This window comes from Solea senegalensis, linkage group LG12, assembly GCF_019176455.1.
Source record: "Solea senegalensis isolate Sse05_10M linkage group LG12, IFAPA_SoseM_1, whole genome shotgun sequence".
Taxonomy (NCBI): Eukaryota; Metazoa; Chordata; class Actinopteri; order Pleuronectiformes; family Soleidae; genus Solea; species Solea senegalensis.
This window is the reverse complement of record NC_058032.1, coordinates 23,057,210-23,071,611: the sequence shown is the minus strand read 5'-3', so window position 1 is coordinate 23,071,611 and position 14,402 is coordinate 23,057,210. Positions and strand designations below refer to the sequence as shown.

The 14,402-nt window shown below is 39.9% G+C and overlaps 1 protein-coding gene and 1 non-coding gene across 2 annotated transcripts; one reads left to right on the top strand and one right to left on the bottom strand.

Annotated features, from left to right (window-relative positions):
- Positions 1–416: 416 nt before the first annotated feature.
- On the bottom strand, positions 417–498 carry trnal-aag. The gene has a single exon. It is a non-coding gene; the product is annotated as a tRNA-Leu (tRNA).
- Positions 499–6,199: 5,701 nt separating this feature from the next.
- LOC122778268 (WD40 repeat-containing protein SMU1) lies at positions 6,200–14,090 on the top strand. Its single transcript, XM_044039984.1, has 12 exons — positions 6,200–6,308; positions 7,309–7,519; positions 7,842–7,994; positions 8,456–8,566; positions 8,652–8,780; positions 8,875–8,994; positions 9,087–9,203; positions 10,025–10,152; positions 10,249–10,375; positions 11,391–11,558; positions 11,648–11,800; positions 12,936–14,090. The coding sequence occupies exons 1-12, from the start codon at positions 6,283–6,285 to the stop codon at positions 13,032–13,034; spliced, it is 1,542 nt and encodes a 513-aa protein (XP_043895919.1). The 5' UTR covers positions 6,200–6,282; the 3' UTR covers positions 13,035–14,090.
- The last annotated feature ends 312 nt before the right edge of the window (positions 14,091–14,402 follow it).

Sequence of the window (14,402 nt, the reverse complement as noted above, 5' to 3'; positions counted from 1 at the left end):
GTGGTTGGGTACCTTGTTTGGGGGACACCCCAGTCCCTGAACTGGTGACGCTCCAATTCCCTTCCACTTATCCATGCGTTGCCACAAACATGCAGGATACTGTCTTATAAAGCTCCACTACCTGATGTCACACAACCAAGATAACGTCCCCTGGCAGGATACGACGTTGTTCCCTGCGGTAGACGTAAATACTGGACAACACATACTGTAAATCAGGCAACATGGTGTCACCATAAATGATGACGAAGCAGTCAGAGATTCAGTTTCAATCCCGCTCCGTGAAATTCAAGTGCTTAGAGAACTCTCGCCCGGTCGAATCCAGCAACAGCTGTGTTTATTCTTGACTACTTCATAGAAACCGAAGTATGTGACACTGGAGCTCTATAAGTACTACACACTAGCAAAGGCAAAGTGTTTGGCAGCGGTGGGATTCGAACCCACGCCCCCGAAGAGACTGGAGCCTTAATCCAGCGCCTTAGACCGCTCGGCCACGCTACCATGTGTTCTTGATGTTTTTATGGTCTGACTGTCTGTACCATTTTATTCTGGTAAAAAAATGGAAAGGTTGGGGCCGGTAATTCTGGCACTATTCCTAATAGAATAGTTACCTTAACGTACCAAACTAAACCATTCTACTGCTTTGGAAAATGGATAAAATGACTCGAACGTGCACATTTCCTCGCAAATATCTCTCACTGAGACTACGAGGCCACAGAGTGCTGGTCATCATTGCCAGATTAGAATTATGGCAGGTTTTTATCTCCTACTGTCACCGGTTGCAACAAGTTCAAACTCTTTCCTTCAGACATACTCAGTTTTTCTGTCATATGTTCATTAAAAGCATAGCGAGCCTGATTTAACAGCCTGCTCAAAAGAGGTCTCGAAAGAAACCTTTGCAGTTTTCTCGCTTTCCCATGCCTCTTTGATTTTTAATGCCTGAAGCTTCTCACCAGTACGCTGGCTTTTATTGCGTCGTCTACCACTAAGCATTGGTCGATATTTCCCACCTCACACCTGATTGTGAATCTTAAAAAACTAAAGTGCCCAAAAGCTGCTTTTTCACTCCTCCTCCGCCGTCTCCTCCAGCTGGAAAGACTCTGGTGCGTGGCCTGAATGTCTATGAAGCCCTCCAGAGAATGTTCTTTTCAGAAAGCTGACAAAAAGAAGATGCCTCAGAGTTGTTGATGTCAGACGAACATGAGTGCAGGCGCTGGAACAAGCAGAGATAGACCAGTAAGTAAGAGGGGGGGAAAAAAAGAGCTTACCCTATTCAAAACATCCACCATGTCAGCACTTTGTGTTTTTCTTTCTACCCCAGGAGAAGTAGTAGATTCATGCGGGGGGAAGTCATCGCTTCCATTTGCATTGTCACCGACAGAAGCATGATCTGCAGTGTATATCACTTTTATTCAAGCAGCTTAGAGACGGAGCATATATCAGTTTGCACGTGTGCACCGCCTTACAGGCACAATTCCATTTCCAGCTCAGCGCTTCATCACCTCAGTGACCAGTGATTCATCGAGCGGCGCCGCCAGCCGCTCCGGCACGATAGCACCCGATTCTGTGTCTTTGAATGGAATTGTTTGCCTCCTCTTCAGCAAACTGAATGTAGTTCTTCAGCGACAGTGTTGGCGCTTATTCCCCGTGTTTGAGTCAAGATGGTTGAGGACATCAATATGGACTTGTCAATGAGTCCCCTTTTTGCTTTTGTAACGCATCCGTTCAGAATAATAGATGTGCCGACTGGATTGGAGGCTCGTACCCAAGAAGTAAACAGCCTTCAGGGGCAAATCCATCAAGATTTACTGCCTTGCTACCACCACCACCACCACCAGCAGCAGCAACAACATCACAAGAACCAATATGTCTCTCACACGCACACACACACACACACACCTCTTCCACCCACACTCGTCACTTGAGGGCTGGCTGGTTGACTGATGCAGAAATCAGCCATTAGCAAGAAACTGTGAGCTGCTTCTCAAATTAATGGACTCGTGTTCGTTGTGTTTCAGCCGCCAGTTACACTCATGGGCAAAGCTCTGAAAGTGACATCAACAACCAGACGCAGTAGTTTCATCGAGCTGTTTTTGAATCAGAGTTGTAATTTATTTCTTGGAAGAGGTGGATTCACCTGTTCAAAATTATTTCTCAGTTGAGAAATGGCAATAAAAACTGTCATAAATTGTATAATATGCTATCTGAATTGACTAGTAGGTCATGATAGGTCGACATTTTTAATTCAAGCTTTGATCAAGCTAAGGCCATAGTCAGACTATGACAGGCAATCGGACAATTTGTCTGACTCCGCCCTCCGTAGGTGACACTGTATCTCTGTCTAAGCTAGTGGGTATTGAATCAGTTTCCTGTTGACCTTTACTAAGCGTATACATGCAGGAGTAATCGGACTATGAATCACATTATCCAGGTAGGTTTGTTTTTAGTCAGACTAACAAGTTTACATTACATTAAGAAAACTGAATTACTGTTTTACTCCGAATAAAATTAGACTTTAACATGCTTGTAAACGCACTGGGATTCTTTAAGGTAAGATGAAGGGAAGATAATCAGGAAGCTGAGGATGTCAGAATACTGCAGGTCTGGAATTATGTTACGAGTTTGGAAACAGAGGGAGACTGTTTCCAAACTCGTAAAAAGCATTATAAGAATCAGATATATTGAGTCTGTCAAGTATTGTGCGATATTTTGAGCGAGCTCTATGGATTTAAATTGGATTTAGAGTTGAATCCATCACCGGTCCCATTCATTTCTGTGCTGCATGTTAGGCTGCCAACATGATGGTTCATAGAAACCGAGTCCCGTGACGTCCAGAGCTCTATACACGCTAAATTTAGCATGACAGAGTCTTTTGTGAGTTGTGCAGAGAATGGCTGAAAAACATCCCCTCCAAATCATCTTGTTTTGTGGACCTGTAATCCCTTTTTGCTGACGAGACATGACAAAGACTTAGTATAAGGTGTAGCCTGTTCTTATCTTGACTTGAAATTTTTGCCAATTATGCTCGAGACACCTTTAACAAAACCCTCTGTCAATACACCTCGCAGATCTGAACACAGAGGCAGCACAAGATTAGAGAAGGAGGCACTGAATTTGAGTTACTGATACTGAGAGGGTTTGTTTTTTTTCTCTCCAAAAAGAAACTTCTAGAAGAATCTAAAATGGAACGATTAAATAGAAAAGTGGCCTTTTTATGCTGCCGGAGAGCAGAAGCTGCGATCTGTGCCGGCCTGTGAGAACACATCCCCTGGTGCCCCTCCGGTCCCTTTGCCGCCACTTTTCCCTCCGCATCCATTTTGTCGTCTATTGAATCATTCATCTAAAACACTCCCAATGCTGCACTGTGATGCTTTGATTTGCAATTACTGTCAGAGCGGAGTGCATTTCCCGTGGCCAAGTGGTCATTCCACTTCAGCATTTTAAATGGTTGCCACAAGAACACAAGAGATTTGTGTGTTATGAAGACTGTGCCAGGAATGTAGATTTATCTGCAGAGTGCTCCACAAAACTGTGATTAGGAGGCAGTGAATAGCACATAATTGTAGTCGGTTGGCAGGGTTTGAAAATATTGTGATATTGTGATGTGTGCGAGCGGAATACAGAGGCAAAAATTCATCAAGATGTCTAAATAAAGTTTCTTTTGTGGTGGTAATGTGTGCTAATTATGCCCTGGTTTTAATACTTCACATTTAAAACTGTCTTTGTTTTTTTCTTCAGTGATTGCGTTACACCTTCTTGTGTCGCTGTTTTGAAAAAATACTCTGCATTTTAAGGACGAACATTTCCAAGAATAGAACATTTGAATTTACCCAGAAAATGCTGATCATGCTTAGGCAGTGTTCAATTTACTTCAGGACGTACAAACTGGGAGTGACACAGACATGGACACATATCCCAGGCTAGCTATTGTTAGCAATGCTAGTCGAAAACAAAGCTCTACACATGGACGCTAACGTATACCGGGCTAGCTGTTGTTAGCAATACCAGATAACAACCTCCACGCAGTATTTTGCGCACACAAACAGCATAGCAACATGTCCACAGTTAAAAATTGAACACAACTTTTTGTTTGACCGATTTACTGTGAAACGAATAAAACAGAAGTGCAATTAGCGGCAAAAGTAGCAGTGCTTGTACAGCGGCAGCCATCTTGGAATCCTATGCCCGATTTGTTGAGGTTGCCCAGAGTTTCCTAGTTGGACATTCCGAGTTCCGACTACAAATAGCACCCGTGTGTATTATATTGTTACACCAAATGCATCCTATAGTGTATAATTTTATAACAAGCAGATAAAAAAGCACAATTCATGTGTCTGAGTACTCTTGCCATTGCTTTTGATATGTGTGCAAACGACCAACCTACCTACCTCTTATCTGCCCTCTCTAATAACTTCCACTTGGAGAAAAAAATGAAAATATTATTACCCCCACGTGGTTCCTATAGTGTATAATGTCACCAGTGAGCAGATATGAAAGCCCAGTTCATGAGTCAGCTCGAACAAAGTATCTGCTTCCTTCCTGGAGAAAAGTTTCTTTTGTGCTGGTAATGTGTTCTAATTACGACGGACGGGCCTGACTTTTGAAATACGCCCCGCGTAAAAAATTAGAACTCCCTTTGTTTTTGTCAGAAAAGGATGAAGTGATTGCATTACAGCCTTTTGTGCTGCTGTCATTCTACCCGCGCGACGGTGTCTCCCTCACTCGTTTTTTCTGCTTTGTCATGCCTGAATCATCACACTGTTGTCTTCTGCTCTTGTGTTAATGTATTCACAATGACGGCAGCGTTTGGGGGGGGAAACACACACCCCTCCCTCCTTCCTCGCTCCTCGCCATCACTCCCCCCAAAAGGCAACTCAGTCCAATGTCTGCTGTCTTCTTGGTGCCAAATTCATTTTCCAGTGTGGACGCTCTTTGGTCGGATTATGTCATGATTGCGGGGAAAACAATCAAACCCAGGCCGTGGGACTGCAGAGTGAAGTGCTTCTGCTCTGAGCGCCAGCATCATCAACATAACCTTGAAAGACCTTCACTGGCGGGAGGAAGGAGTCAGGAGGGCCTCTGAAGCTGTGGCTGTGCACAGAGCTCCCCCTGTTGACCGTGTTTGGGAAGACATTACATTGAAAGCAAACGGTGATGGTTGTGCAAATGTCCTCAAATACTCATGAATAGGAAAAGATCATCACAAATCATGTTTTACACACATCAAATACGGAATGTTTGTGCTGTAACTTCATAAAAACTAAAGGTCAAATACACGATAAATCCATTAAATCAGATTTGAATTCATACTGATGCAGTATATCATATTTATAATATATGCAAAAATATGTATACTATGCCCTATATATTCTGGATATTCTATAGTATATAGTGCAAATACTATTTTATTTTATTATCTTCATTATTTATTTGAATATATTGTATATTCATAGATGTTCAATTGTATGTTTATTATTTATTATGTTTTTGACATGTCTTTTCTGCTGTAACTGCTTGAATGTCCCCATTGAGGGACAAATGAAATACTATCTTATCTTATTATCTTATTTCTTTGATTCTACTTTGTTTTGAGGCCAAATAACAATAGTGTTTTAGGACATTTTCATTTTGAGGTTTTGGAAACACTGACCTACATTTGACTGTGTTCTGCATTCTATCAATCTCTCGATCATTCAATGAAAAAAATGTAAAACATTTGCATTTTAGTTGCAGAAAATGCTGTGGAGAATGCTGAGTCATGCTGTGGCTTCTGCTGCTTTTATCTTGTTTACCTTTGATCTAACTTTGACCACTCACTCAATTTCCTACAGAAGGAAAACAGCAGAAAAGTTCTAATTTCCAATGAAAGTAAAAACAATAGCTGGGGAAACAACATACCCAATCCCAACTAATAATCAAGACTGCATGTCATTTCTTCCAGAACAATTTTATTGGATTTATTAAGAACAGATGTCACACACAGTATATATTAATTTACAGATGTTTTTTTGTTTATACTTTGAGAAATATATTTGGAAATAAAATGGTGATTCAGGTAAGATAACCTGGATATTTCTGTTTAAAGTGTGTCACATACAATGTTTATTCATGTTAATAAAATAATAATCCACCTTCACATTAACGGTCGAAACTTTTATTCTGAAAACCCTCGGCTCCTCTTGTCACTTCCGTGTTTGAGTGTTTCCTGCGTGCTACCTTCTGCTGCCGTATTCTCAGTATCTTGCTGCAAACTGTCTTCTGACTGCGATTTAAACGTTAATAATCATGTCTCTGGAGGTGGAATCCGCAGAGTAAGTATCACAGTGCATCCACATTAAATCGGCATCTTTTCCGCAACAACTTTATTGTTAAAAAGTCCGCTTTTAATCACATTTTCTGCCAACGTGGCCTACTTCACCCTTCTCTGGCGTTAGCCATTTAAGCTAAGCTAACTCCCGGTTATCTCGGTGTGGATGTTGTATTCTTTTTAATGCTGTTACTAAGTGAAGGTTTAAACAGTCGATGGGTTTTACAAAGTGCACCATTCTCTGTCGCTTCTGTTTTTTACTGTAATACATTTTTATAAAAAAGATAAGAGAAAGTATAGTGGAAATAAAAGTTAGCATTATTAGCTAAGATTGCACTGCCATTTGCTGAGGACGCTGCTCTTTCCGACAAGATAAATGTTTTAAACTTAATACGTCATTAATACATCTTATTGACTTATTTATTTACGTTCAATATATAATTAATATATACAATGATCTATTATCAAACTGTAAACCTTAACAATAATGATAAAAATACAGTAGCGATATGACATTCTTGTCCATTTATATATTTTTGTATTAATTAATAAATATTTTCATGCAGCATTTTTGTCATTGAGGAATTATTTAAGAAATGCAATAAGAAAACAAACTGAAATGAAACATCTCTGTTCAAGTGAATGAAAAAAAGCTTTTTAAATGTGAATATTTTCTGGTTTCTTTGCTCAACATATCAAATGAATCATTAAAACAGATTTTGGTTTGTTGTCATAATAACTGACATTGCTGACATTTTGTGGTTCAAAACAATCTAATCCAAGAGAATAATCATTACTTGCAACCCCAATCTGTTCTAACTTCAGTAGCAACCTACTTTTATTGAGGAAGGTTCAACTTGTTTTTGCAGCAAGCAATAATCACAGTAAAATTACTTTTTTTCCACATTAAAAGCTTCCTATGCAATTTAGGATTTTATTCCCGATCTTAGATAATTATTTATTGTCTGGGAATATTTGCTGACCTAAATATGTGTTTTCCACAGCGTTATCCGTCTGATTATGCAGTACCTGAAGGAAAACAGTCTGCACCGGACTCTAGCCACACTGCAGGAGGAGACCACCGTGTCTCTAAACACTGTGGACAGTATAGAGAGCTTTGTGGCAGACATCAATAGTGGACATTGGGACACTGTCCTGCAAGCCATCCAGTCCCTCAAGCTGCCTGACAAGACCCTGATTGACCTTTATGAACAGGTGAGGGTTATAAAAAATGTCATCTGATACATATCGTCCTCCTGTCAACTCACACCAACCAGCTTTGACACTACAACCAGTAACAATCTTTATTGTTGTGGCTTATCAGTGATTGTCTGTAGTGTGTATAAAGGCTTAATTCAGAATCATCTATAGTATGTGTTTGCTTTTTAGATTAAATCATTCTCAGTGTCCGTATGGTTTGAATAATGTGGTTCCGGTTAGATTTGGATATGGTCTCACAGGTGACATGAAGTCCCAGGAGTTATTATGATGTTGCCATGATCTAATCAATGTATGTTTTGTCTCGTCTATTGACCAGGTTGTGTTAGAGTTGATCGAGCTGAGAGAGCTGGGAGCGGCTCGTTCACTTCTCAGGCAAACCGACCCCATGATTATGCTTAAACAAACCCAACCAGAGCGATACATCCACCTGGAGAACCTGCTGGCTCGCTCTTACTTCGATCCCAGAGAGGTGAGTCCAAACCAAACGCAACAACAAGTTGGTTCAGCCATGTTCTGTCATAAATGGAGCAGTAGGCACGGCTTAACAACAGAATTAAAGAGACGTTTAAAACAACACAGAGATTAAAATGACAGAAATTAATACAATTTTGAGAAATAGAAACCATTTTCTTTAAAAAGAACATAAAATAATCCTCAAGGAGCAGAATTAATGTAGTATAAAATATAAAAAAGATAAGAGTTAAAACATAAAACAGTGGAAAAAGTTAAAGTTTTGATCCTATAACCTCACATTTTGTGGAATAGTTAAGTTAAAGGCACTTGTGGCCAAATTATATTTCAGTTTGGATTAAATACTGGCAATAGATGGAGCCTAAACACCAAAGACGGACAACTTAGTTTGTCCTCATGGTGTCTTTGGCACATAAGGTGAAAATTCAAATGTTATTGTATGTATTTTGGTGCACGTAGGCGTACCCAGATGGCAGCAGTAAAGAGAAGCGCAGAGCGGCCATCGCTCAGGCTCTGGCGGGTGAGGTCAGTGTGGTGCCACCGTCTCGTCTCTTGGCTCTGCTGGGACAGGTAAGTGTTCTGGAAACCTGCAGGTGTGAACCCAGTCGTGCTAGCACACAGCTAAAATGCTAATTGTGTTTCTTGTATCCCTCAGTCACTAAAGTGGCAGCAGCACCAGGGTCTCCTGCCTCCTGGTATGACCATTGACTTGTTCAGAGGTAAAGCAGCCGTTAAAGACGTGGAGGAGGAGCGTTTCCCCACGCAGCTCAGCAGACACATCAAGGTAACATCACTGGCTTCACTTTTCCTCGAGTTATTGTCAGTTTTGTGTCTTAAACATGTTGTAACGTGGATTGTTTTTTTCTTGCCTCCCACAGTTTGGACAGAAATCTCACGTTGAATGTTCACGGTTCTCTCCCGATGGTCAGTACCTGGTCACCGGCTCTGTGGACGGATTCATCGAGGTCTGGAACTTCACCACAGGCAAAATCAGAAAGGTAAACGATCCAGATGGTGCCGTGTGGTTCCATATTAAACTACTGCATTATTTCCTTATGACCCGTGATTTAATGAAACTGTGGCCTGGCAGGATCTGAAGTACCAGGCTCAGGATAACTTCATGATGATGGACGATGCCGTGTTGTGTATGGGCTTCAGTCGGGACACGGAGATGTTGGCCACTGGAGCGCAGGATGGAAAAATCAAGGTAGACGACAAAATTTCACTGTAATTCTCCTAATCTTGTTTAATTACGTCCTGAAATGATCCATTATTTTGAATAATAGTTTAATAATTAGATTTTTAGGACAGTTTAAGTGTTTTCCTTTGCATCTGCTCCGTTAAATATAAAAAAATTAATCGAACAGTTGTTTGGTCAAGAAAATGTCCCAAACCTCGTAATAATGATGATGACCTTGAGTGTCTGGATTTTTTTCAACCATAATGATTTTCTTTGTTATATTGAGTAAATTAAACAGAAAATATTCACATTTAAGAAGCTGGAAAAAGCTGTTTTAATTATTTATAAAAAAAGAACGATCATTGAAATCGTTTACAAATAATTTAGTAATTGATTAAGTGTTACATCCACTACATATTCATTTTTGTTGATTTTGTTTGCTAAATTGGTCCATTTAAGATTTTTTTTAATGAATCACTCTTATATCGCTGTAGTGTATGCACCTATGTTTTTACACTGTAATATTTTATTCCTCTCCTTGCTGATTATATCTTCTTAAACATCTTATTTTATTTCACGTTTTTATTATTCTTTACATGCATATTTATTTAGCTTTTATCTCATATCTTCTTTTTCTTATCTTTTAAGAGTTTTAAATGCCTGAAAGTGTTGCTGTAACACAATCATTTGCATAAAGTATTAGAAAGTTAAATGTTATTGGAACAGAAGAGGTTTACAATTACAGGTCAGTATTAATAAGCAAGAAAACAGGGGAGGGGGATTTCAGATGACATTGGCATTTAACTGTGTGAGTGTGTGTGTGTGTGTGTGTGTGTGTGTGTTCATAGGTGTGGAAGATCCAGAGTGGTCAGTGTCTGAGGAGATTTGAACGAGCCCACAGTAAAGGAGTAACGTGCGTCAGCTTCTGCAAAGACAGCAGTCAGCTCCTCAGTGCCTCCTTCGACCAGACAATCCGGTAAAAATCCAATCTAACCTTCAGTTGTCCTGGTTTCTGTGTGTAGTTGTTCTTCTTGGGTCATGTTTGTGATTGTTGTGTTTGTTCTGCATCAAGAGTCCACGGACTGAAGTCAGGAAAGTCTCTGAAGGAGTTTCGTGGACACTCGTCGTTCGTCAACGAGGCCACGTTCACTCCAGACGGTCACCACATCATCAGCGCTTCCTCTGACGGCACAGTTAAGGTAAGAGAAGTCCAAAGTGACAAAGACATGTTTGACTATAAACCAAACCTTCCTGCTGCTTCCTTTAGCCTGATGTCTGACGCTGAAAAACCGACCCAGTTCCCAGCAGCTTTGAAACGTTTTCAGAGCAAACTTTTCACTGCTGTCGTCTTGTTTTGTCTCCTCCCTGAGAAAAAATGAGCAGCAGGTGCAGAAGTTAAAGAAGTTTTCCTTTGAGCATTATTATTGTTATTATTATTATTATTATTATTATTATTAATGATGATAATGCATTTAATTTCAAGAGAGTCAAGGACAACTTTTAATAAAACAGCATTTAAAAATAGACAGGAGACAAAACAACAGTTGGTTAAATGGTCACCGTAGGAAAGCAGATCTAAAAAAGTTGAGTTTGAGGTGAGAAGAGAGTCAGTGTTTTGTAGGCTTTGAGGGAAAGAACATTAGAAACAGGGAGTTGCATGACTGAAGGCATTTATTTTCATAATCTGTTGATTATTTTCTCCATTAATTGATTAGTTGTTTGTTTCATAAAATATTATGAAATATTGAAAAACCTTGATCTGTGTTTACCAGACCTCGAAATGATCTGCAAACCGTTTTTAATTGATTCTTTGTGATATGAAGCAGAGAAACCAGAAAAGTATTCACATTTAAGAAAAACTCAGGGAGGTTCTCTTATTTATTAAAGAAAACACTCAAAACTGACTAATCTGTTAATCAAAACTGCTCTAATTCAAATAGATTCATTAATCCTTTCCCTTCATTTTAATTTTTCTCATATGTGTGCACTTTAAGTCTTAAAGTTGTGTTTATTTATATTTTTTGACATAGGCATATTTATTTTTTCTCTTTCTTCTGTTTTATGTGAATGTTCACACCAAGGCGTTTGTTGTACAGAATTAGAGACCAAGAACAATAACAGACGTTCTGATTCCACTTCCCTGTCAACCGGTATCATCATGTCCGTGTCGTGTGTTTAAAATCCTAACAACCGCCGTCTCCTCTGCGCCTCCAGCTGTGGAACGTGAAGACCACCGAGTGCTCAAACACCTTCAAACCTCTGGGCACGTCCGCGGGCACCGACATCACGGTCAACAACGTCATCCTGCTGCCCAAGAACCCCGAGCACTTTGTCGTGTGTAACCGCTCCAACACTGTGGTCATCATGAACATGCAGGGACAGGTCAGTTCAAATCATCGCTGCAACGCTCGCTGTCGTCTCACGTCGTTCATCTAAACTCAGATGAATGTGTTTTGTTCGCGTGATGACAGATTGTGAGGAGTTTCAGCTCCGGTAAGAGAGAAGGAGGCGACTTTGTGTGCTGCACTCTCTCCCCCCGCGGCGAGTGGATCTACTGCGTGGGTGAAGACTTTGTGCTCTACTGCTTCAGCACAGTCACCGGCAAACTGGAGAGAACGCTGACGGTACGTGACGCCTCAGAAACATCATTGATCAAAGCATTCAGGAGAGAAAAAAAAATATATATATATACATATATATATGTCATGTTCAAAAAAGTTCAGACTGAAGTTTTGATCTAAGTGAGGAGGATGCTATTTTTAACCAAACTACAGCATAATATTCCAAGAAAATTGTTTTGTCTCAAGCGTCAACAGCAGGAGAAGTCACAGTGACATAGATGAAGCAAACAAAGAGCAGCAAATAAAAAAAAAAAAACAGTGAATAAGATTTCCATTGCTGACTCATTTCAAAAAAGGTCAGGACGTGTTTCACAAGTGAAATGCTTTTATTTTGAAGGTGCTTCACTGAAATTTCTTGGTCTGAATTTGCAATAATTAGAGATAAACTTATTACACTTAATATTTAGTGACGTCTCTTCTGGCCAGTCAGCAGATTTGTTCTTTAGTTTCTCATCAAAGTTCTTCCACGTGCTGCTTTTCAGATGTTTTAATGTGGCGTTAATCCGCTCAGACGTTTGCCTGTGTTGCCCATTTTCACAGAAAAAAAACTCTTATGAAGGTTTAACAAAGTTATACTCGGTTCCTTTTAGTAGTTGGCACTTGGAATTTTTAAGATCACAGGGCCTCCCGGGTATTTTTTACTCCTACCTCACAAACCCTGATTTACTATTTACACGTGTGTAAAATAACTCATAGATCACAGTAGATCAGCAAAGGGACATAACATTTTAATGTGAAATACTATATTTTTTCACAAATTCATCCTTCGGGCCGGATTGGATCCTCTGGTGGTTCATTTCTGGCCTGCGGGCCGTGCATTTGACACCCCTGAGTTAGTGTTGTTATCAACCGGTATTGATCACCATGACTTGACAGGTGAGGTCTTGCTTCATAAATCCCTTTTTATTGTGTTATTCCATGTCAAATAAAGCACCTTTATTTTGAAATTCAATGAAATATGGCCACAAATACTGTTATTTCAGTATCATGATGGAAAAGTAGCTTTTCCCCAAAGAAAGTTAGCAATTTTTTCCCACTTCTTGACCAGACTAGAAGATCATTTGAGTTTGTTTTAACTCAAACAGGATTTTATTTCACCTCAGACACCTTGGTCACATGTCGCGTTCTGTCCCTCCAGGTCCACGAGAAGGACGTGATCGGCATCGCCCACCACCCTCACCAGAACCTCATCAGCACGTACAGCGAGGACGGTCTGCTGAAGCTGTGGAAGCCTTGAAATGTGGAGACTCTCCTCACTCTGGACTCTCTGCTCTCTCCTCCTCCTCCTTTTTGTTTTATTTTCTTTTGTCGCATCCATGTGGACGTTCAGGTTTGGACACAGATCTACACGTTCAGCTGCGCGTTTCCACATCACTCGGTCGTACGAGTGTGCGTGTGTAATAAATGTAAAAAGTGAGTGTGTGTTTGATTTCCCGTTTTTGAAACACGCAGCTGAATGTTATTTGACAGTAAAAATTAACTTTTTCAACTAATATTCACTTGTCTCAGTTTTACTGAAAATATTTTTTTATTCTGTTCACAGCCATAAAAGTGACAGTTGTGCATCTTAAAAACCTTCATTAGCTCAAATTAGTCTCAGTCACTGTGGGGGTCATGTGATTTAAAGCTGGGGTAGGCGAGATCTTTTATAAAACTGTTTAATATTGAGTTTCATCTCCAGGTCGATAAATGCTAACATTTTGTGATAAAGCTCTCCGTTCTGACCACGTTAACAAACACGCTTTCCATATGTGATGGCAGTCTTGGAAAGGCTCCGCCCACATTTAATTGTGTTTTTTTTATTTACGTGTATTGTCCAGATCTGCTTTAGACTCTTTCTTTCTCTCTTTTTGTACATTTATTTACAGCGTAGGTGTTTCCTCGAACAGCAGCTTTTCCAGTGAAGGCTCTTCTGGGTAGAGCAGCCTATAGGTGGCGCTCTCTCACACTCTCTTTCTGAACTGTCCTGTGATTAGTCAAAGTTCTCCCAGAGTTCCACAAAGCTGGAAACAGTCTAGAGGAGGAAGAAGTCTTGTTTTTTGCCTCCCGCAGCTTTAATGAGTAGATATCACTCCTTTTCAAAACCATCACAGGACGAGGAGGCAGACGTCTGGAGTGAGGATTGTAGATACTAGACTTAATTGAAACATCCATTTTTGTCTGTAAATATATTTTTTTAATTGAGTTATTTTTTCCTCTTTTTGTTTATTTTTAAAGAAGAAGAAGTAGTGTTTTGTTTTGTTTTGTAGACCGCAGCAGCGGGGGAATAAAGACGTTCTTTATATTCTTCAAACGTGGACACAGTTATTGTCATAAATTGAACAGAAAAAAGGTTTTTGGTGATAAGTCAACCTTGTTTTTTCTTTGTATGTCATTTCTACAGAGATTCTTTTTATAATTCTACATATTTTTTTAATTCTGGAAACTACTCAGCAACAAGTCACACAAATGACAAATGCTTTAATCCACTGGATTATATAATGTGTGTCGTGTTAAACTTCTCGTCCGTGTCGTTGAAGCTGTTTGACCAGGAGAGTGAAGTGAGAGCATGTTCAAGTTAAAAGAGACATGGCCACCAGGTGGCACTGTGCAACCATCAATACAG